This window comes from Chiloscyllium punctatum, chromosome 39 (assembly GCF_047496795.1).
Source record: "Chiloscyllium punctatum isolate Juve2018m chromosome 39, sChiPun1.3, whole genome shotgun sequence".
NCBI lineage: Eukaryota > Metazoa > Chordata > Chondrichthyes > Orectolobiformes > Hemiscylliidae > Chiloscyllium > Chiloscyllium punctatum.
In genome coordinates this window covers 7,740,675-7,764,962 of record NC_092777.1, presented here as the reverse complement: position 1 = coordinate 7,764,962, position 24,288 = coordinate 7,740,675, and the positions used below count along the sequence as shown (strand labels likewise).

At 43.2% G+C, this 24,288-nt stretch overlaps 1 protein-coding gene across 1 annotated transcript in view; it reads left to right on the top strand.

Annotated features, from left to right (window-relative positions):
- Positions 1 to 1,012: 1,012 nt before the first annotated feature.
- LOC140463793 (uncharacterized) overlaps positions 1,013 to 24,288 on the top strand; it is a 70,849-nt gene continuing 47,573 nt past the window's right edge. Inside the window, exon 1 of the mRNA XM_072558117.1 lies at positions 1,013 to 1,187. Coding sequence (XP_072414218.1) covers positions 1,151 to 1,187 — 37 coding nt within the window. The 5' untranslated portion in view covers positions 1,013 to 1,150. The remainder of the gene's footprint in view (positions 1,188 to 24,288) is intronic.

Genomic DNA, 24,288 nt, shown 5'->3' with positions numbered 1-24,288 from the left:
TAGTCAGGGGTAAATGTAGGGTAGGGGAATGGGTCTGGGTGGGTTACTCTTCGCAGGGTCTGCGTGGACCTGCTGGGCTGAAGGGCCTGTTTCCATACTGTAGGGAATCTAATCTAATGGAATCTCGTACCAGTGACCCTTCCTCAGATGTACTCCTAGCTACTATCAGCCCTGAAAAAGGACAGTGTTAGCCCCGCCCCAGCCTGATAATGACAGGCAGTGCTACGTTCACCCCCTCCCACTAATTGACAAGATGTATTAGCCACACCGCCAACCCGCTGTGCGATAAACCGTAATTAGCCCTGCCCCTCCATGCCCTGCCCGATAAGAGTGTTAATTCCGCCCCCGCCAGCTAATTGGCAAAGAATGTTAGCCCCGCCCCCTCTCGCGAATTGACAGGGAGTGTTAAGCCAATAGACAATAGGTGCAGGAGTAGGCCATTCTGCCCTTCGAGCCTGCACCACCATTCAATATGATCATGGCTGATCATCCTTAATCAGTATCCTGTTCCTGCCTTATCTCCATAACCCTTGATTCAACTATCTTTGAGAGCTCTATCCAACTCTTTCTTAAATGAATCGGGAACTGGCCGTGTGTATTAGCCCCGTCAATTCCTGTTAAAGGGCTTTTGCCCGAAATGTCGATTTTCCTGCCCCTCGGACGCTGCCTGACCTGCTGCGCTTTTCCAGCACCGCTCTAATCTGGGCCCTTCTCGCGACTTGACGGTTTGTGTTAGCCCCGCCCTCTGCCCGATAATTGACGGGAGTGTTAGCCCCGCCTATAGCCGGATAATTGACGGTTGATTGCTAGCCCCGCCCCCAGACCGATGTTTGACTTATTTGCCCCACCCTCCACCCGCTTTTTGGCGGGGAGTGTTAGTCTCTGCGCATGGGTGGTTGCTTGCCCCGCCCCCAGACCGATGATTGACCTATTTGCCCCACCCTCCACCCGCTTTTTGGCGGGGAGTGTTAGTCTCTGCGCATGGGTGGTTGCTTGCCCCGCTCCCCAGGCAGCGAATTGACGAGCAGCATGGGTTAACCTGGCCCCCGTCCTGGGAGGCTTGGTCGGTGTTTGAGGGTGAGGGAGTGGCAGGCCGGGGAGGTTTAGAGTGGCAGCTTCCGGTGAACCGTGCTGTTCTTGGGAGAGGACAATGTCAAGAAAGGAGCCGCTTCTCGGCGCCTTGAAGGGTGAGTGCAGTATTGATGTTGTTTGGGGCAACAAGGGGCTAGCAGGAAGGATTGGGGACCTGGGGAGGGACTGAAGGGCCTGAGATAGTGGATGGTACCAGGAATTGGGGAAGAGGAAAACTGGTCTGGGTTGAGTTGAGTTGCGCCAGGATCGGGGACTAGGTAGAAGGGCTGGGGCGGGACTAAGAACCAGATGAGATGCTATAGAGCCTGGGGAGGAGGGTAAGGTCTGGGGTGGATGGAGGGTGCCCTTGGAAAGGGGAAGAAATGTCTGGTATAGACACTGCACGAGGGACTAGGAGCCTGGTTTATGCTTGGTAGGGTAATGGGATTTGAGTGTTTTAAGTCTGGTAATGAGTAGAAATCACTTTTTTTTTGAGGTATCTGTGCCCACCTTAGGGCATTTATATTTGCAGTGTGATGTCTGAATTGGGAGAGAATAACAAATAATTACTGTTGCTGGCAAAAGGGAACAGTGTGATGGGTAATTTTAGGATAGGGTCCAGCAGATATTTATATATACTGTATACCAGCTGTAATGGGGATTTAGGGAAGGTGGTTGAAAGGAGGAAAAAGATTGAATTGCATTTGTATTGTGCTCTCTCAACTCCTTGAATGCAATGTTGGAAACACAGTTTGAGCTCAGCGCACACACTCAAAAAGCAACATGATATTTTTATGATGTTGATTCAGGGATAGATGTTGGCCAGGACACTGAGGATATCTGCCCTGCTTTTGTTTGAAATAGTGCTATGGGATGTTTTATATCTGCCAGAACAGGGGCTTCCTATTAATGTCTTGCTGTCTTTCAAGCTCAATGGTTGAAGAAAGTGTTATATTGTACTGAGGGAGTGCTATATTGTATGTCCACACTTGAATCATAAACATTTTCCTTATTTGTATCTCAGTTTTAAGGTTTAAAGTTCATTGTGGGATGTGTGTATCTCTGGTTAAACTAGCAATTATTGTCCATCCTTAATTACCTTTGAGAACTGCTGCAGTCCTCACAGTACAAGGACAGTCAGTGCTGTTTAAAGAAAATCCTAATTAAGCTCTTGTTTCATTTACCCAAAAAACTTTTAAAATATAAATTATGATTTTTGGATATTAGAAGATTCAGCTTTACTAGAAGACTTTACTATATCAAGATGCTTCAGTGAGAAAATATATATGGGGATTTAGGGAAGGTGGTTGAAAAGAGCAATAGACTGTACAGCTTTTGGAATAGGCTGTGAGTGATACTGAATGGGTGTCACTGGTTAGGTTAGTATTTATTGCCCATCCCTAATTGCCTGGGGGCAATTAAGAGTCAAAATATTGCTGTCTAGAGTGTGAATGTAGGCCAATCCAGGTAAAGACATTAGTGAACCAGATGGGTTTTTCTGGCACCACCCAGAAATGACTTCCTCGTTGGAGAATCTAGAATAGGGTAGCATTATATTGGCGTTGGTCTACTTGGGTTTGAAGGCAGGAAGCACTTTTTCAGTAATACATAGTGAAAATCCAGAACTTTGTTTTCTGTGGGGTATGGATATTGGTGAATAATTTTGATTTCTCAATTTGAAAATGGTGGATTTTTGTTGAATGTGTCAAGGGGCATAGACCAAAACAGGAAAATATTTGGAGGGACATAGTGTTGCTGAAGCAGGGAGGCTGCAGAAGTCAGATTAAGGTATGGATTCACCAGAATATCTGATTCACTGGTGAAATAGGTTAAAGGGATTAAATAACCTCTTTCCAGACCAGTCTTAATTGGCTGTAACTATTGAATAAAGACCAAGCATTGCCACTAGACAAATTAGAAACCAAAGGAAGCAGTTACAAGTCAAGTTCTGTTTTTAACAAACTGATAGTTCAGTCAAAGTCAAGAAGGGTGGGGTTACCAGAACAGTCAGTGTTTTAAACAAAGTGAGCATACATTTTAGGAGGGGTGGACCGGGAAGTCTCAGAATTATCCCTGCAGCATGCTGACAATGGAGAGGCAGGGATGGGAGATGTTTGGTGATCTGCTGGAGGTGGTGTAAATACTGGGAGATGATCCTTTTGAATTAAAGTACTGAGGGGGAATAAAGAGAAAAGGAGTTAAAGGAGAAATTGTTCTAAGTGCAAAATAGCTCAACCAGGCTGTGGATGGATTGCAATTCTGTGGTAGAGGTGGCTGGGGCCGCAAAACTGAATTATGGAACTGATATAAAGCTTCAGAAGAATCATGAATATAACTGGCAAAAGACTGAACAAGGGGAACAAAATAGTCAAGACAGCAACTATAATTCTATTAGTATTAAAATAGTGATGGAAAAAGATAGTTGAAGTTCTAAATTGGAGGAAGGCTAATTTTGACAGTATTAGGCAAGAACTTTCAAAAGCTGATTGGGCACAGATGTTTGCAGGCAAAGGAACTGCTGGAAAATGGGAAGCCTTCAGAAAGCCTTCAGAAGCCTTCAAGAGTCCAGAGACAGTATATTCCTGTTAGGGTGAAAGGAAAGGCTGGTAGGTGTAGGGAATGCTGGATGACTGAGGAAATTAAGGTTTTGGTTAAGAAAAAGAAGGAAGCATATGTCCAGTATAGACAGGATACATTGAGGGAATCCTTAGAGTATAAAGGCAGTACCTAAGAGAAATCAAGAGGGTAAAAAGAGGACATGAGATAGCTTTGGCAAACAGTTAAGGAGAATCCAAAGGGTTTTGATACATTTTAAGGACAAAATGGTAACTGGAGAGAATAGGGCCCCTCAAAGATCAGCAAGGTGACCTTAGTGTGGTGCCGCAGGAGATGGGGAGATACGAAACAAGTATTTTGCATCTGTTTACTGTGGAAAAGGACATGGAAGGCATAGAATGTAGGGAAATAGATGGTGACATCTTGAAAAAGTCCATATTACAGAGGAGGAAATGGTGGGTGTCGTGAAACACAGTGGATAAATCTCCAGGACCTGATCAGGTGTACCGTAGAGCTCTGGGTAGCTAGGGAAGTGATGGCTGGGTCCCTGCTGAGATATTTGTTATTGATAATCACAGGTGAGGTGTCAGAAGACTGAAGGCTGGCTAATGTGTTACCACTATATTTAAGGAAGGTGGTAAGGTCAAGTCAGGGAACTGTAGACTGGTGAGCCTGATGTCGGTGGTGGACAAGTTGTTGAAGGGAATCCTGAGGGACAGGACGTACATCTATTTAGAAAGGCAAGGACTGATTAGGGCTAGTCAATATGGCTTTGTGCATGGGAAATCATGTGTCTCAAACTTGATTGAGTTTTTGAAGAAGTAATAGAGGATTGAGGGCAGAACGGTGGACATGGTCTATATAGATTTCAGTCAGGCATTTGACATGTTTCCCCAGCATGGTTGGATCTTGTGGAATACAGGGAGAACGAGCCATTTGGATACAGAACTGGCTCAAAAGTAGAAGAGGGTGGCGGAGGGTTGTTTTTCAGACTGGAGGCCTGTGACCAGTGGAGTGCCACAAGGATCATTGCTGGGGCCACAACTTTTCATTTTTATATAAATGATTTGGATGTAAGCATGCAAGGTATAGGTAGTAAGTTTGCAGATGACACCAAAATTGGAGGTATAGTGGACAGCAAAGAGGGTTACCTCCTATTATAATGGGATCTTGATCAGATGGGCCAATGGGCTGAGAAGTGGCAGATAGAGTTTAATTTAGATAAATGCGAGGTGCTGTATTTTGGGAAAGCAAATCTTAGCAGGACTTGCATTTAATGGTAAGGTCCTAGAGTGTTGCTGAACAAAGACCTTGGAGTGCAGGTTCATAGCTCCTTGAAAGTGGAGTCATAGATAATTAGGATATTGAAGAAGGCATTTGGTATGCTTTCCTTTATTGGTCAGAGCATTGAGTACAGGAGTTCAGAGATCACATTGTAGCTGGGCAGGCCATTGGTTCAGCACTGTTGGAATATTGAATGAGCTGCCAGAGGAAGTGGTGGAGGCTTCTGGATGGGTATATGAATAGGAAGGGTTTGGTGGGATATGGGCCAGGTGTTGGCAGGTGGGACTAGATTGGGTTGAGATATCTGGTCGGCATGGATGGGTTGGACTGTATGTCTCTACGACTAAGTTCAGCCTTAATTTGGAATGACTGGGTATCACATTTTTATGGCTCAACTAGATATGATGTGAAATTTTGCATTTATTATTGCTTTTTAAAATCATGTTGACACTGATGTCACAATATTAAGTTAATGTTGCTTGCATAAAAGACAGTACATATGCTGAGTACTCAAAGAATAGTCTGATTTATTTATAGCGGTAGTGTTGTTGGTCAGTCCTAAATCATGAACATTTAATGAACAGTTATAATGGAAACAGTGCTGTGGGTGTGTGCTTTCATGCTGGTCACTCTGTCAAATGTGTGTGGCTCAATCACTGGTGCACAAGCAGCCTGGGTGCAGTCAGTGTAGCAGCTGAATAGTTATTGGTGAGTCATTTTTTATCTGTTACACTAACTCTGGAACACCTTTAATAAATTATTTGCCTTGTACATAGACCACTTCATAACATTTGGCACTGCACCTTTAGTCACATCAACATCATACACCTTCTCATTAAATTTATGCTCATTACTACTCCAATTTCTCATTGTACTGTAGTTCACCCTGTGTCTAGTGTTCCATTATCTCTGGCATTCTTCTTGCTTGTTCATCTTTCTTGTCCTCAATTCCAGCATATTCACTATTGACATAACTCACTATTGAATGCCACTTCTGATTGATCAAATTGACTTTTTTCCTGGTTATCCATTACTCAACCCTGTGTTGGATCTTCCAATCTACACTCCTTCAGATCCTGCACATCTGAAATGCTGATAATCTACAGTCCTTGAGAGGAGCACAATGAATACAATTCAGTATTAAGATTGGGGAGGCAAGGTTAAGTGGAGTTGGATTTCCTGATTTGCAAATAGAGTTGAATTTTAAATTTTCAAGATTGTGAAGGAAGTAGGTAAAATTGAACTTCTAGTCAAAATACACTCTTAGCATAAAGATGGAACACATACATTAGAAATGTTGTGACAGAATACCTTCATAACAGCAGCAAATCAGACAGCGATGTCTTTACTGTGTTTGGTTGATGCCAAACTAACCAGTATGAGTTTACACCATCAGTGATGTGGCAGAGACCTTGCCTGATCAGCCATTAGAATGCCATAGCTGAGCAAATTTCTCATTGTTTCAAAATAAACCCACTCCTCAATGGTTCAGTGACATGTACTAGGTACAGTAGGTACCTCAGTGTGGAGACTTCCTCTGCAAAATTCTGCTAAAGGCATACCAATGTCATTTGGCTCAGGCCAACATCTTTCGCATCCAAGCTAACACTTGCTGTTAGCTATTCCATATCATTTGTGTCTGGCAAAACTCCAAGACAAGTGCTTTACTTGGAGCTTTGATAAGGGAAGTGGTCCTCCAGAAGGAGAAAGGAAGTAATACTTTCAGGGCAATCTCAAAACTTCCTTGAAAATGTACAATATTTGCATTGACACCTGGGAAACTCTGGCACAAGACTGCCTAAAGTGGAGGCAAAACATCTGTATACCTAGAATCTCATCTGAGCTAAAGTCGTGCATCAACAACCAAAGGTGTGCATGGCAATCCAGACATCTCATTCTCCCACTTTCCCCAACCACCAACTGCTCCACCTGTGACAGAGACATAATGGACACCTTAGTCACTGAGAACGCATTTCGACTGAAATAAAGTCATCCTTGAGTTTGATTTATTTTCCCTTCTTATTTAGCAGTCTCAAAGTTGAAACAAATCAGAACATCAAAAACTAAGTACAAAAAACTTTTATCTACCCACCTCCATAACCAGCACTCCTCAAGCATTCCAGAAGAGTCCCCCGGCCTCTGGAACTGCTCAGACGCCATTAGCCATGTGGCTGGTGCAGCTGTCACCCCCATGCTGATTAATGTCACTTCTGCCCCATCATGGCCACTCCCACTCCCACAACCACTTCCACCCCCTCACAATTCCTCCTGCATCACACGTGACATCATTTCCACCCCTCACATCATCACTGTCACACGCTCAGTGACTTCCACCATCCCTACTGCCGTGTCTGCCACCACTTCCGCCCCCACCAACGCCACTCACCTGCATTCTGCTGACATGTTCCCCCCCAACAGATCCTCCTGTCACCATTCCAGAACCCTGAGGGGGACACCACCCCTGCTCATGACTCCACCCCATTCCCCCCACCATCACACCCACTCCAGTTACTGGCTCTGCCCCCACTCCCAGCCCTGCCGAGTTTTCACCATCCCTCCAGACCTTCCCCTCAGGACAAACGATCAGTCCTCAGCAAAGGACTCACCTTCATTCCCCTCCATCCACGCATTAATGAATTTAATACACGTCGTGATGTCGAACAATTCTTCCGTCGCCTCCGCGTCCGAGCTTACTTTCACAATCGGGACTCCCGCCCACCTTCCGAGGACCCCTTCGCCCACCTCCAACACACTGCATCCACCTGGACATCCCGTGCTGGCCCATTACGTGCCCTCAACCTCTTCATTTCTAACTGCTGCCGGGACATTAACCGCCTCAACCTGTCTACCCCCCCAAACTCCAACCCCTCACTCTCTCAACGTGCAGCCCTCCAATCCCAACCTCACCATCAAGCCAGCAGATAAAGGGGGTGCACTGGTAGTCTGGCACATTGACCTCTACACCGCTGAAGCCAAATGCCAACTCGAGGGCACCTCTTCTACCACCCCCTTGACCATGACCTCCAACCCCCCCATCACCAAACCATCATCTCCCAGACTATACAGCACCTCATCACCTTAGGAGATCTCCCACCCACAGCTTCCAACCTCATAGTCCAGGAACCCCGCGCTGCCCGGTTCTACCACCTTCCCAAGATCCACAAGCCTGACCACTCTGGCTGACCCATTGTCTCAGCATGTTCCTGCCCCACGGAACTCCTCTCTACCTACCTCGACACTGTCCTATCCCCCCCCTAGTCCAGGAACTCCCCACATATGTTTGAGACACCACCCACACCCTCCACCTCCTCCAAGACTTCCATTTCCCTGGCCCCCAACGCCTCATCTTCACTATGGATATCTAATCCCTCTATACCTCCATCCACCATGACCAGGGTCTCCAAGCCCTCTGTTTTTTTTTCCTCTCCTGACGTCCCCCAACGGTACCCTTCCATCGACACACTCATTTCGTTTGGTCAAACTGGTCCTCGCCCTTAATTTCTCATTCGAATCCTTCCACTTCCTCCAGACCAAAGAGATAGCCATGGGCACACATGTAGGCCCCAGTTATGCCTGTCTCTTTGTTGGCTACGTAGAACAGTCGATCTTCCGTAATTACACTGGCACCATTCCCCACCTCTTCCTCCGCTGCATTGGCACCACCTCGTGTTCCTGTGAGGAGGTTGAGCAATTCATCAACTTCACCAACACATTCCACCGTGACCTTAAATTTACCTGGACCATCTGAACCTCCCTCCCCTTCCTGGACCTCTCCATCTCCATTAATGACAACCAACTTGACGCTGACATTTTTTACAAACCCACAGACTCCCACAGCTACCTGGATTACACCTCTTCCCACCCTACCTCCTGCAAAAATGCCATCCCATATTCCCAATTTCTCTGCCTCTGGCATATCTCCTCCCAGGAGGACCAGTTCCACCACAAAACACACCAGATGGCCTCCTCCTTTAGAGACCGCAATTTCCCTTCCCCCGTGCTTAAAGATGCTCTCCAACGCATCTCGTCCACATCCTGCACCTCTGCCCTCAGACCCCACTCCTCCAACCATAACAAGGACAGCACACCTCTGGTGCTCACCTTCCACCCTACCAACCTTCGCATAAACCAAATCATCCGCCGACATTTCCAGCATTTCCAAACGGACCCCATCACCAGGGATATATTTCCCTCCCCACCCCTTTCCGCCTTCCGCAAAGACAGTTCCCTCCATGACTACCTGGTCAGGTCCACGCCCCCCCTACAACCCACTCTCCCATTCTGGCACCTTCCCCTGCCACCACAGGAACTGCAAAACCTGCGCCCACACCTCCTCCCTCCCCTCCATCCAAGGCCCTAAAGGAGCCTTCCACATTCATCAAAGTTTTACCTGCACATCCACTAATATCCTTTATTGTATCCGTTGCTCCCGATGTGGTCTCCTCTACATTGGGGAGGCTGGGCGTCTCCGAGACACCTGCACCAATCAACCACACCGCCCTGTGGCCCAACATTTCAACTCTCCCTCCCACTCTGCCGAGGACATGGAGGTCCTGGGCCTCCTTCACCGCCGCTCCCTCACCACCAGATGCCTGGAGGAAGAACACTTCATCTTCTGCCTCGGAACGCTTCAACCCCAGGGCATCAATGGTGGACTTCAACAGCTTCCTCATTTTCCCCTTCCCCCACCTCACCCTAATTCTAAACTTCCAGCTCAGCACTGTTCCCCATGACTTGACCTACCTGCCTATCTTCTTTTCCACCTATCCACTCCGCCCTCCCTTCTCTTTTCCCCACCCCCAACCTATCACCTTCATCCCCTTCCCCACTCACCTATTGTACTCTATGCTACTTTCTCCCCACCCCCACTCTCCTCTAGCTTCTCTCCACCCTTCAGGCTGTCTGCCTTTATTCCTGATGAAGGGCTTTTTTGCCCGAAACGTTGGTTTTTTTTACTGCTCCTCGGATGCTGCCTGAACTGCTGTGCTCTTCCAGCACCACTAATCCAGCAACCAATCAGGATCAGTCTGTCTTATTGTTGATTCACCAAAATTAAAAACCAGAAATACTGGAAATACATAGCAGGTTTGGCGACATACGTACAGGAAGGTGTTGCCTTGTCATCAGTTCTATTTTGTTTTGCTTTTGTGTTCATTCTCTGGAGTTTGGTATCAAACCACATTCTCCTTGTGGTAAGAGATGGATCCCTAAGTTCTCCTTTGTAACTGCCTCTAGCAGGGTCAATATTTGCTCATCAGGGTCTGAAATGTGCAATCTGCACTAAGTCTTGTTCTCCCATCACCACTGATTCAGATCTGGCCACACTGCCATAGAATCCCTACAGTGTGGAAACAGGCCACTTGGACCAATGGGTTGAAACTGAAGCCTGCGCTATGCTTGTCACCATGCATTTCCCAGGGCCAGTCCACCTAGCCTGTACATCCCTGGACATTATGGGGCAATTTAGCATGGCCAGTCTACCTAACCTGCAGATATTTGGACTGTGGGAGGAAACTCTAGCACATGGAGGAAACCCATGCATACACTGGGAGAATGTGGAAACTCCGCACAGACAGTCACCTGAGGCTGGAATCAAACCCGGGTCACTGGTACTGAGTGCTAACCACTGAGCCATCGTGCTTTCAAGTCTCTTAACTGACATTCAAATCCCTTCATAGTCTTTCCCCTTGCTATCTCTAATTGGTCCCAGCTGCACAACCCTCTGAGAACTCTGCATTCATTCAGCATTTTGTGCATCTGTACTTTCCATTGCTCCACCATTGGTGTCCATGTCTTAAGCTGGTCAAGCTCACAACCTTAGAATTGTCTTCATAAATATCTCCTTGTATATCTGAAAATAGTTAATAAAACCTTTGCCCTTTCAGCAAACATTGGGATAAAATTTCTTTGGGAGCTGACTAGAAGGCAGTTTTAGGTTAAGGAATTTGTCTGAGAATTTTTATCTGTGAAAGTCAGAATCTGTCCCATCTGGTGAAGTTACAACTCTCAACTCTGTCACTTTGAAGAATTGAGCTACTCATGGATTGACTTTCACACCTTCCTGAACTAATTCATCTAATGGAAATAAATGTTCATTCACAGTTTTGGTTGCCAAAATGATTTAGTTACCATTCATTTGTGAAGTATCATAGCATGCACATTGTAGCAAGCACATTCTAGTGTATCTTTGATTTTCAAATGGAAAGCAAATTGATGCTAATCTGCTTCTGGGCATGATCCAAAATTCACCAGCAATACCTACGGTGGAAGAATGCTTGGAAGCAATTGGGATTTTTGACAGAAGAGTGGGTGTTTCATCAACATTTTGCTTTTTGAGGGTGCCCTTTTTCTCTTGTATTTGTTACAATACTGTGAAAATATATTCACTTATGCTTTCATGAGATTTTATTTCCTAGAGAGTTATTACACCAATTACTAGTTTCTGTACATCCATTGGGGAAAAAAAACAGACATTCTATGCAAGTTCACTTGTGGGTTATGGACTTTATTGGCTGGCCAGCATTTTATTGTCCATCTCTAGTTGCCCTAGGGAGCTGCTTCCTTGAACCTGATTGCTGTGGGTTGACTCACAATGCACCTGGAGAGGGAATTCCAGGTTTTGACCCAGCGACAGTGAAGGACTGATGATACATTTCCAGTTCAGGATGCTGAGTGGTTTTGAGGGGAACTTGCAGGTGGTAGTGTACACACATCTGCCCTTGTCCTTCTAGATGGTAGTGATTGTGGCTGTCTAAGGATTTTTGGTGAATTTCTGTAGTGCATCTTCTGCAGTACACACTGGTGCTACTGAGCATCAGAAGTGGAGAGAGTGGATGCTTGTGAATGTGGTGCCAATCAAGTGGGCTCATTCTCCTGGATGGTGTCGGGCTTCTTGTGGTGTTGAAGCTGCAGCTATCCAGGCAAGTGGGGGTTATTTCACTGCATTCCTGACTTGTGCCGGGCTTTGGGGAGTCAAGGAGGTGAATTATTTGCTGCAGTATTCCTAACTAGTAATCACTGTTTGTGATGAGTCTAGTTGAGTTTCTGGTCAGTGGTAACCCCACGGATGTTGATAGTGAGGAATAGAGTGATGGTAACGCCATTGAATTTCAAGGGGTGATGATGAGAGAGTTATTGTCCGGCACAAATGTTAATTGCCACTTGTCAGCTCAAGCTTGATACTGTTCAAATCTTGTTGCATTTGAACATGGATTGCTTTAGTATATGAAGAATTGCAAATGGTGCTGAACATTGTGCAATCATTGGTGAACATCCCCACTTCTGATCTTATGGAGGGAAGGGTCAATGAAGAAGCAGCTGAAGATGTTTGAACCTCTGATATTCTGAGGAACTCGTGCAGAGATGACCAAGAGTTGAGATGACTGACACCTAGCCACCACAACAATCTTTTGATGTGCAAAGTATAACTCAAAGCAGCAGAAAATTTGCCTCCTGATTCACATTGATTCTAGTTTTGCTGTGACTCCTTATTACCACACTTGTTTGAATAAGGCTTTGATGACGAGGGCCGTCATTCTCTTTTCACCAATGTCACTTTCCATTTTTGATGGAATCTGAGATCTGCTGATACCACTCTAACCAGTGTTTCACCTGCATATGATTTTCAAATTTAGTGGATAACCTTTCCACTGAAAGATAAAAATATGAAACTAGCTGTATTAATATATTAGAAGGATTGACACTTTTAATGTTTTCATGTTGTTTGGATTGACTAAGTGACTTAAACGTCAGTAAGCACGTTGCAAGATTTTATTTTTAAAATATTTTAATTGCCCTTAAAACCTCTTTTATTGATCACAAGTAATTCATCATGGTAGTCAACTTCAATATGTGAAATCCAGTTTGAATGACGATCCAGTTCAACTGACTATAAAACTTCACAATGCTCTGTCTCTTTAAATATAAAACCATCTTCCTGTGGGAATTTGGTATAGTTATCTAGGATGGAAATATTCTCCTAATAAGATTGTTGATTTCAAGTTACTGCAGATTTACTTGTACCCAAATCAATATATTTAAAAGCCCCTCAAAGGAAACTCCCAATTTTAAATTCTGTTTTAATTTCAGTAGTACTGAGAGGTCAATATATATTACAAAAGCAGAGTCATAGAGATGTACAGCACAGAAGCAGACCCTTCAGTGCAAGTCATCCATGCCGGCCAGATATCCTAATCTAATCTAGTCCCATTTGCACTACTTGGCCCACATCCCTCCAAACCCTTCCTATTCATATACCCATCCAGATGCCTTTTAAATGCTGTAATTGTACCAGCCTCCACCACTTTCTCTGGCAGCTCATTCTATACGCACATCACCCTCTGAACAAGTTGCCCCTTAGGTCCCCTTTTAAATGTTTCCCCTTCTCATCATCTTATACGTTCTACTTTTATTCTACCAGTAAAACATGTCAATGTAATTTTAAATTGAGCACTACCACTTGGCAGGACAAAGGCAGCAGATACACAGGAGCACCATTGCCTGCAAGTTCACTGCCAAGTCACACACCTTCCTTACTTGCAACTGTATAGCCATTCCTTTATTGTCACTGGAGCTCCCTCCCTAACAGAATAGTGTGTGTGTGTCTATACCACATTGACTGACTGTAGTGGTTCAAGGAGATGGCTCATGAGGGCAACTAGAAATGGGCACCTAATACTGGTCTAGCCAGACATGCTGACATTCCGTGAAAGAATAAATAATGGATGTGTTTGTTTTATTTCTTTCTTCGGTGGTGCTAGAAATGCAACAGTTTTAGAAATGTTTCTCCCTGAAAAGTGACTCTGCAGGAAAGCATCTTTCATGTCAATTGATCTACACTGTCTTGACTAATGTATCCAAAAAAAAATTTTCATGATTACTTTTCCACTCTGAAGTTCACACCAGTATCTTTATTGCCTGATACTTTTCAAAATCCCTAACGAGCCTTGCTTTATCTTAAAAGTCCCAGGTGGAAGTACTTTTTCTGTCTGAAACTACCTTTTTTGTAACAAAGTTGGTTATTTCAGAATAAACTCTCTTCGACAATTCATTTTGTTTTGTCTTTTACATTTAGTTTATCCTCAAATTTATCAGTTGGTAGCTGGCAAAACTTCATGAGGGGAATTCAGTTTCTATTTCTGTTTCACTTATCTAATCTATTCCAGCTACAGCCTCTGTCTGCATTCTTCTGTTTGTTGGGATGAGTCCTGAGAGAGCACCCTCTCTTGCTCAATAGGAGGACCTTTGCCTAGTATATGATAGTAACTTATTTCAGAAAACAGTGGGCCCACTTCATGGATTGTGCCGCCTTTCTCAACTCTTTCACCTCCTGCCAATCCATGAGCTCCTTTCTTGGCCGTTGTCCTGTACAACAGTGATTGCCAAACTGAGTCATGAATCCCGCTAGCTCTCAATCCAACGGTTTGGGTCACAAGCTCCAAGCAAAGGCTACCATGGTGATCTGATTAACTTTTGACTTCTCCCTTTTTGAATAGCAAGCATGAATTAATTAGCTCCTCTTTGAAGCCTGATTCCTTTTATGAAAAGCTCGCTGGAGCAATAGGCTGTTTTTACATTAAAACTCTGCAGCCCAAATAGACAATGCCCACTCCCTCTTGCTGAAACAGGCCCCTTTCATTTTCTTGGGTTTATTTCTCTCCTGCCAGTTTCTGGCTCTCTTTGATCTCTAAGCTTCCTCTACCATCTTCCAGGCCTCTTCCTCATTTAACGTCATAGTTCTGAGCCCTTGGCAATTTTGAAGCATCAAAATGGTAATACAATGGAAAAGAAAATTGGTAGTACAGCTGTCAAAATTCAATCAAAATTGAAATAAATGTCCCACATTTATTGCATCCCTTAATTGTTGGAATATGTATGACAGATGGCCAGTGGTTATGATCTCTTTAGTCATATGCATTATCATTGCTCAAATGGCCTTACTTCTACTCCTATGTCTTATGTTCTTATGCCACTATCCATTCATTGATCTACAGTATTATGTTCCTCAGGACCTTCGTGACAAAATACCATAAGCAACTGCCTTGTTTCCTTATCTCAGCATCTGAGATTTTAAGCAATTTCAATTAATCATAAGGCATAAATCCAAACTGTTTGCCATGCTAATTTTTTTTAAACAATCATGACCTATTTATTGCCTTTGTCTTTCCATTACCTTTCACGAATTTATAAAATGCTAAATCACATGAATTAACTTCAGTCTCAGCTAGTTGTATACAATGTTTCAAAGCCTTCCACTTTTTTTCTTTGCAGAATCTTAACTGTAATTGAAGCCCACCTCCCTAAATGTAAATAATTCTGGACCAGGAGGTGCAAGATCACATCCCACCTACTCCAGAGACATGTAATAACATCTCTGAACAGGTTGATTAGAAAATATTTACAAAAAGTGCTAACAATGGAAATTTATTGTGGTTCTGTCCACCGAGCTGGGAATTTGTGATGCAAACGTTTTGTCCCCTGTCTAGGTGACATCCTCAGTCCTTGAACCTCCTGTGAAGCGCTTCCTTGATGTTTCTTCCGGCATTAATAGTGGCTTGTCTCTGCCCCTTCCGGTTGTCAGTTCCAGTTGTCCGCTGCAGTGTGCGTGGCTCCTAAGGATAGCTGGTCGTGTCACACGCAGTAGACAAGCAACATGAATTCGACTGGGACAACACTACTATTACAGGGCAAGCCAAACAGAACAGCCAGGGAATTCCTAGAGGCATGGCACTCATCCACAGATTCAATCAACAAACACATCAACCTGGACCCAATATACTGGCCACACAAATTCCCAGCTCGGCGAACAGAACCACAACAACGAGCACCTGAGCTACAAATCTTCTCCCAAACTTTGTTGGAAATTTATAGTACTTTCTAGAGCAGGAAGTCTATCGTACAGCAAGTACAGTAAGTTGGGATTTTAGTCATACAGCATGAATGGACTGATCCCTGAGGAACACTACTGGTCACAGGTCTTCAGTCCAACTAGTCCATGCCGACCAGAATCCCAAACTAAACTAGTCCCACCTGCCTGTGCTTAGCCCACATCCCTTCATCCCTTTATGTATTTATCCAAATGTCTTTTAAACATTGTAACTGGACCCACATCCATCACTTCCTCTGGAACTTCATTCCTCGCACAAACCACTCTTTGTATTTCCATGTCATCTTTAATCCTACTCCTTAAAAATATGCTCCCTAGTCTTGAAATCCCTTGCAATAGAGAAAAGACAACTGTCATTCACGCTATCTGTACACATCATGATCTTATACACCTCTATAAGGTCACCCCTTGGCCTCCTACTACAGTGAAGAAAGTTCCAGCCTCTACTTAAAGCACAAACCTTCCTGGTAAACTTGTTCTGAACACTGTGTGCCTTAATTTCTTTCCTGTAACAGGACAGCCAGAACTGGACACAGCACTCTGGAAGAGGCCTCACCATAGTCTTCTGCAACCTCAACGTAACATTCTATACTCAAAGGTCTGAGTAATGAAGGCAAACGTGATGAATGCCTTCTTAACCACCCTGTTTATATGTAATGCAAGTTTCATAGAATTATGTTCCTCTGTTTTCTCTGTTCCACAACACTACCCAAGGCCCAATGTAAGTTCTGGCTTTTATTTTTTACCAAAATGTGGTGTCTGACATTTATCCATTGGCCAGTCCTCTGCCCAATTGATCAAGATTTCTTTGTAATCTTAAATAACCTTCTTCAGTGTCCACTATGCCACCAATTTTGGTGTCATCCATAAACTTGCTAAAGATGCTTTCTATATTCTATCTAAATAGTATATATAAATGACAAACAAAGGTGACCCAGCACCAGCAATGGTCACAGGCCTGCAGTCCAAAAAAAACAACCCTTTGCAAAAGCAGATTTTTAGAAAATAGTTCACAACACACAAGAAAGAAATATCTCCGCGAGGAAAAAGGATTGCACTAAGAGAATAAACTGACTGTGGTTAACTGAGGAAGTTAAGAAAGTGATCAAATTGAAAACAACAAACAAACATACAATATGATGATATTAGTGGTAAGCCAGATGCTTGGGAAAATTTTAAAAACTAAGAAAAGATGACCAAAAATAAAAGAGGGAGAAATAAATTTTGCAGGTGAACTAACGAGTACTATAAATAAGGATAGTTAGAGCTTCCTTAAAAATATAAGGAAGGAAGGAGAAGCCAAAGTGAACACAGGTCCCTTAGGAAATGAAGCTGGGGAAATAAGGAGTAGGCGGTAGGAAATGGCAGAGGAGTTAAATAGTACTTTGCATCAGTCTCTGCAGTAGAAGACACAAACAACATTCTGAAGATACTAAATAATCAAGGGGCAGAAGTGGAGATGCAAAAATGTAATAACTATCACAAGAGAAGTAGTACTAGGGAAATTAATGGGGCTAAAGGCCAGTGAGACCCAAGATCCAATTAGCTGCATCCTAGGCTGGTGAAGGAATTACCAGTGAGTGCACTTCGGTCTGTTTCCAAACATAATCTCAAACTAAACTAAACTAAACTAGTCCCACGTGCCTGCTCCTGGCCCTCCATATTCAAGTTCAGCGGGTAATAGTGAAGGCAAATGGAATGTTGACTTATTTCAACAGAAATGGATTTTAAATGTGGAAAGATTTGTTAGAAATATGCAAGGCACTAGTCAGACAACATCTGTAATACTGTGAATAGTTTTGGTCCCTTTTTGAGTTTAGAAGAATGAGAGATCTTATTGAAACTTATAAGATTCTTAGGGGTAGATATTGTCAAGTTGCTTCCCTTGTGGGAGAAGTAGGAGTTTGTCTGTCCGTCTGTTTAAAACAGATTAGGAGGAATTTCTCCTTTGAATTCTTTACCTCAGAGGCTGGGTCATTAGGTATAATCAGGCTGATGTAGACAGATTTTAATCAGCACAGGAATCGAGGGTTATGGGGAAAAGGCAGGATAGTGAATTTGAGGATGATCAGATTAGCCATGGTCTCATTGAGTATTCTCTACCATTCAATGAGCCAAATAGCTTATTTCTGCTAGTGCATGTTATGATCATTGACAGGTTTCTTTCCATTATCTCATACCTTTCAGATTGATAGCAATAGTATCTGACTAAAGTCATGTGCCAATAGAAGGCTTACAGTTGATATGGTGGTACTTTAGCAGAATTTTTAACTTGCCAAATCAGATGAGCAAATTGACTATGTAATTAACAAGACAACTTGCCTTTTTTCCCCTCTGATTTTTATCTCCTGATGCCATTAATTTTTGTCTACATTCTGATTTTCTTAAGGAGATACTATAATAGAGGAATACAAGAAATAGGAACAGGAGTTGACAATTCAGCTAGTTGAGCCAGCTGCACCATTAATATAATGGTGGCTGATCTTAGGCTTCAACTCCACTTTTCTGCCCACTCTACATTTCCCTTGATTCTCTGAAAATCAAAAATCTGTTTCTCTCAGCCATTAACATATTCATGATGGAACATTCTTAACCCTCTGGGATAGAGAAATTCACAGACTTACAACCTTTTGCGTGAACTGCTTTATCCTTATGTAGATCCTAAATGATCAGTCCCTCAGCTCAAAACTTGCCATTTGTGTTTTAGATTCTCCGACCAGGGAAAGCAGTCTGTCAAAGAAACAATGTGTTAAACAGGATTTCCTCCGAGTAAAGCCATGTTGATTTGTTCTAACCATGTTTTGATATTCTAAGTGCATTGTTCAGGTTTCCTTAATAACAGATTTTGCAATTTTCCTGACAGTGGTGTTGGGTTAATTGGCCTGTAGCTCACTGTTTTTTCTCCTATCTTGAAAAGCAGTCTAATATTTAGTAATTTCCAATCTGTTCTTGACCCTGAGAAATTTTGTGAAATCATAGCTGGTATCTCTACTATTCCTGATGAAGGGCTTATGCCCGAAATGTTGATTCTCCTGCTCCTCAGATGCTACCTGACCCGCTGTGCTTTTCCAACACCACACTTGTTGACTCTGATCTCCAGCATCTGCAGTCCTCACTTTCTGTACTATTTCTGCCACTTTTAGAATTCTTGTCAGATCTCCGTCTCCTAAGTTTTCTCTGATATTAGTTTCTTAATTATACTTATAAAAATCTTATCAGTTTCATATTTCTGCCTAGCTCAATCTCATTTTATTTTTCCTTCATAGACCTTTGCTGGTTTCTAAATTACTGTCAGCCTTCATACCTATCATTCTTTGCAATATTCTAAGCTTCATCTTTAAATCTAATACTACATTCCTGAGTAAACCAGGGGTGGATCAACATTACTACTATTAGGGACCTATAATCTACTCCCACCAGCTCTCCTTCTTTACTACCCACGGGAGTTTAATAAATGATTTTCTGAGACCAGATCCTTTCTCACTGATATCATTTTGTCATCCTTTACTATCCACACTACTACTCTTCCTTTTTCCATTCTGTCTGTCTTTCCAAAATATTATGTATCCTTGATTTATATTCCAGCATTGATCACTTCATGAACATGTCTGTAATGCCAAATAGATTTGAATAGTTTACCTCTATTTGTGCTATTAGTTAATCTGTCTTATTACAGATGCTTTATCCATTTAAGTAAAGAATCTTTAGTTTATCTTTTAAAATTTTCTAATCATTGCAATGACTGTGTACCTTAGTTATACTTCTAAAAGGTGATGTATGGTTTTTAGTTACATTCTCTGTGCTGTGGATCCTATTCTGTTTAACCTTGTCCACCGCTGTACACTGTTTCAGTGCCTCAACCTTCTTATTTAGATTCCTGAATCTCTCTCCACCTGAACCCTGCTCCATCCCTTCACCTATTAGTTTGAAGTCCAACCTTATATGAATTGGCCAGGACACTTATAGCCTGATTTAAGATGGAATCCATCTTAATAGAATAGAATAGATTACTTTCCCTCGCATGTTATTGCATCATGAATCAAAACCCTTTCTTTACACATCACTCTTTATGCCATGTATTCAATTCTGTTTTTTCCAATTTCGATTGGTGTATGGCTCAAGTAACACCCGAGTTACTTGATGTTCTGCATCTTAATTTGGACTCCAAATCCTAACATTTTGTTAGCAGATCATCATTCTTGGTTCTTCCTCTGTTGGTTCCCATGTGATTCATGGCTGCTTGTTATCCCACTTCAAGTTCCTATCCAGTTGTGAGGAGATGTCCTTAACCCTGCACCAGGCAGGCAAAACAAGCTTGGCGACACCTAGTCGTGACTGAGTAAGACGTTTGTTTATCCCTGACTCTACTTTCTCCTATCACTACACATTCCCTTTTACTCACCCCATGAATGGCATCCTACATCATGGTGCCTTGGTCTATCCACTCCTCCATCTTGCAATCTTTTTCACCCATACAAGTAACCAACACCTTGGAGGTATTAGACAGTGTCATGGCTGAGGTTCCTCCATCACTCAATGCTCATTCCTCTACATCAGTTTGACTGTCAGGTAAACTCCTGACCCCAACTATTGACATTTTAAAAAGATTCTGCTCATCAAAGGGGTATGACTGCCTCCTGAATTAAAGTTTTCAGCAAAGCGTTTGATAAAGTGCCTTTCATAAAGTCAGGAAGTATGGGATACAGGGAGGTTTGGCTACCTTGATTCAGAATTGGTTGGCTTACAGAAGGCAGAGTGGTTGTAGATGGAAAGTATTCTGCCTAGAGGTCAGTGTTGAGTGGGGTCCTGCAGGGCTCTGTTCTTGGGCCTCTGCTCTTTGTAGTTTTTATAAATGACTTGGATGAGGAGGACGAGGGTGGATTAGTAAATTTGCAGATGACACAAAGGTTGGAGGTGTTGTCGATAGTATAGAGGGCTACTGCAGGCTGCAATGCAACATAGACAGGATGCAGAGCTGGGCTGAGAAATGGCAGATAGAGTTCAACCTGGATAAATGCAAAGTGATGCATTTTGGAAGGTCGAACTCGAATGCTGAATACAGGATTAAAGACAGGATTCTTGATAGTGTGGAGGAACAGAGGATTTGGGTGTGCAAGTACACAGATCCCTCAAAGTTGCCACCCAATGGATAGGGTTGTTAAGAAAGCCTATGGTGTTTTGGCTTTCATTAACAGGGGGATCGAGTTTAAGAGCCGTGAGTTTTGCTACAGCTGTACAAGTCCCTGATGAGACCATACTTGGAATATTTTGTCCAGTTCTTCTTGCCCTTCTATGAGAAAGATAGAGACTTTGGAGAGGGTGCAAAGAAGGTTTACCAGGATGCTGCCTGGACTGAAGGGCTTGGCTTATGAAGAAAGGTTTAAAAAGTTTGGACTTTTCTCTCTGGAGAGAAGGAGGAAGAGAGGAGACCTGATTGAGGTATACAAGATAATGAGAGGAATAGATAGTCAATAGCCAGAGATTTTTCCCCAGGGCAGGGTTGACAAGTACAAGGGGTCATAGTTTTAAGATATTAATGGAAAGGTATAGAGGAGACGTCAGAAGTAGATTCTTTACGCAGAGAGTTGTGAATACATGGAATGCGTTGCCAGCTGTGGTGGAAGCCGAGTCATTAGGGATATTTAAGCTACTGCTGGACAGGCACATGGAGACCAGTGAGTTGAGGGGTGCGTAGGTTAAGTTGTTATTTTTTTACATTAGGATTAAACCTCGGCACAACATCGTGGGCCAACATCTGTGCAGTACTTTTCTATGTTCTATAACTTTGACGCTCATTGTGCCATAGAGTCTGCAGTTCAGCCTTGAGTTGTGTCATAGCCAAGCACCTCAAACCTCCTATGTTTAATACAGATTTGTTTGTCTTTCATTACACTAATGTTCAGAAGTTTCTATATTCTGCAGTTGCAGCCCATCATCTGCCCTGCAATCTTTATTATGTGATGGTTAATTTTTAAAAAAATTATAATTTAATCAATCATACTAATCGTAACTAATGTTATGATTGCTAGAAACCTTACAATTACCAATATGTTATCTGAATTTTGAAAGGTAAAGGAGCATGATAATAACCAACCAACCATTTATATGCTTTCCTGTAAAGTCAAATTTAGATTTTTCTTTTCAGAATGTGGTCAGTCCACAAACTTGGGAATCTACCCTTTTAAATTGGGCCCTGTTTTTCTCACCTTATAAACTGGTTTTTGGTTTTTGCTTTCTCCACCTTTTAAACTGGCTCCAATTTTCCATGCCTTTTAAACAGGCCACAGCTCTCTATGCCTTTTAAACTTGTCCCTCTCCTCCACATCTTTTAAACTGGCCCCGTACTCTGTTAAGTTGATGAAGTGATAATGTCAATGGGTTAGTAATTCGGAGCCTATTTAATACTATGTGACCAATGGGTTCAAATTGCAGTAAGGGAATTGATAATACAGTACTTAAGTTCAAGTAATAGGGCAGCCTGGTGGCTCAGTGGTTAGCACTGCTGCCACACAGTGCCAGGGACCCAGGTTCAATTCCAGCCTCGGGCAACTGTCTGTGTGGAGTTTGCACGTACTCCATGTATCTGTGTGGGTTTCCTCTGGGCGCTGCAGTTTCCTTCCACAATCCAAAAATGTGCAGATTAGGTGACTAATCCCATAGTGTTCAGTGATGTGTAGGTTAGGTGTAAATGTAGAGTAATAGGGTAGGGTATTGGATCTGGGTGGGTTACTGTTCAGAGAGTCGGTGTGGACTTGTTGGGCCAATTAGCCTGTTTTCACACTGTAGGAATTCTATAATAAATCTGGAATTGAAAACTTGAGCAATTGTTGCTTTAAACAACCGTCTGATTCATCAGTATCATATCGGGAAGGAAATCTCTCATCCTCAGCTGATTTGGTCTAATTGTGACTCCAAACCCACAACAATGTGGTCAACCCTTTAGTGCCTTCTGAAATAACCCAGCAAGAACTGGACTAGCCGTGTAAATGCTGGAAACCAGAGCAAGTCTAAGGCCATGAATCTTCAAGGGAACAACTCCTCTTTGGACTTTTAGATTTTTTTTAAAGATTAGATTAGATTACTTACGGTGTGGGAACAGGCCCTTCGGCCCAACAAGTCCACACCGACCCGCTGAAGCGCACCCACCCATACCCATTCCCCTACGTTTACCACATTTACCCTTTCACCTAACACTACGGGCAATTTAGCGTGGCCAATTCACCTGACCTGCACATCTTTGGACTCCACACATCTCCACACAGACAGTTGCCTGAGGTGGGAACTGAACCCTGGTCTCTGGCGTTGTGAGGCAGCAGTGCTAACCACTGTGCCGGCCACTTCCGAGAGGCACAAGTCAGGAATGTGATGAAATACTCCCATCGTGCCTGGATGGATGCAGTTCCAACAACACTCAAGAAGCTTGAAAACATCCAGGATAGAGCTTGATTGGTACCAATCTATAAGCATTCATTCCCTCTACCACTGATGCTCGGTAGCAGCAGTATGAAATATACAGGGATATGTGAGATGCACTGTAAAGCACTTTTCAGAGAAGTGGGTTTGCAGGAACGCTGCCATTTGCAAGTTCAGTAAGAAAGGAGCAGGAGAATCGACGTTTCAGGCATGAGCCCTTCTTTCCTGAAGAAGGACTCATGCCTGAAACGTCGATTCTCCTGCTCCTTGGATGCTGCCTGACCTGCTGCGCTTTTCCAGCAACACATTTTCAGCTCTGATCTCCAGCATCTGCAGTCCTCACTTTCTTCCAGTAAGAAAGGGCTTTAATTTTAAAGTGAAAGGCAGGAGATTCAGAGGGCATTTGAGGAAACCATTTTTCACCCAGAGGGTAATAGGGGTTTGGAATGCACTGCCTGAGGCAGGAAAACTCATAGTGCTTTTTAAAGACTTGGATGAGCACTTGAAGTGTTATAACTTTCAAGGCTATGGATCCACTGGTCAAAAAGGCACATGACATGCTTTCCTTCATTTGGACTGGGTATTGAGTACAGGATTTGGCAGTCATGTTACATTCGTATAGGACTTTGGTTCGGCCTAATTTGGAATACTGCCTACATTTCTGGTCGCCACATTACCAAAAGGATGTGGATGTTTTGAGAGGGTGCAGTGGAGGTTCACTGGGATGTTGCCTGGTATGGAGGATGCTAGCTATGGAGAGAGGTTGAGTAGATTAGGATTATTTTCATTAGAAAGACGGAGGTTGAGGGGGGGGACCTGATTTGAGGTCTACAAAATCATGAGATGTATAGGCAGGGTGGATAGCAAGAAACCTTGTCCTAGATTAGAGGACTCAATTACCAGGGGTCACAAGTTCAAAGTGAGAGGGGGAAAAGTTTAAGGGAGATATGTGTGGAAAGTTCTTTATGCAGAGAGTGGTGGGTTCTTGTAATGTGTTGCCGGTAGAGGCGGGCACGATAGTGCCAATTAAGATGAATCTGGACAGATACATGAATTGCCAGGACTAGAGGCATACAGAT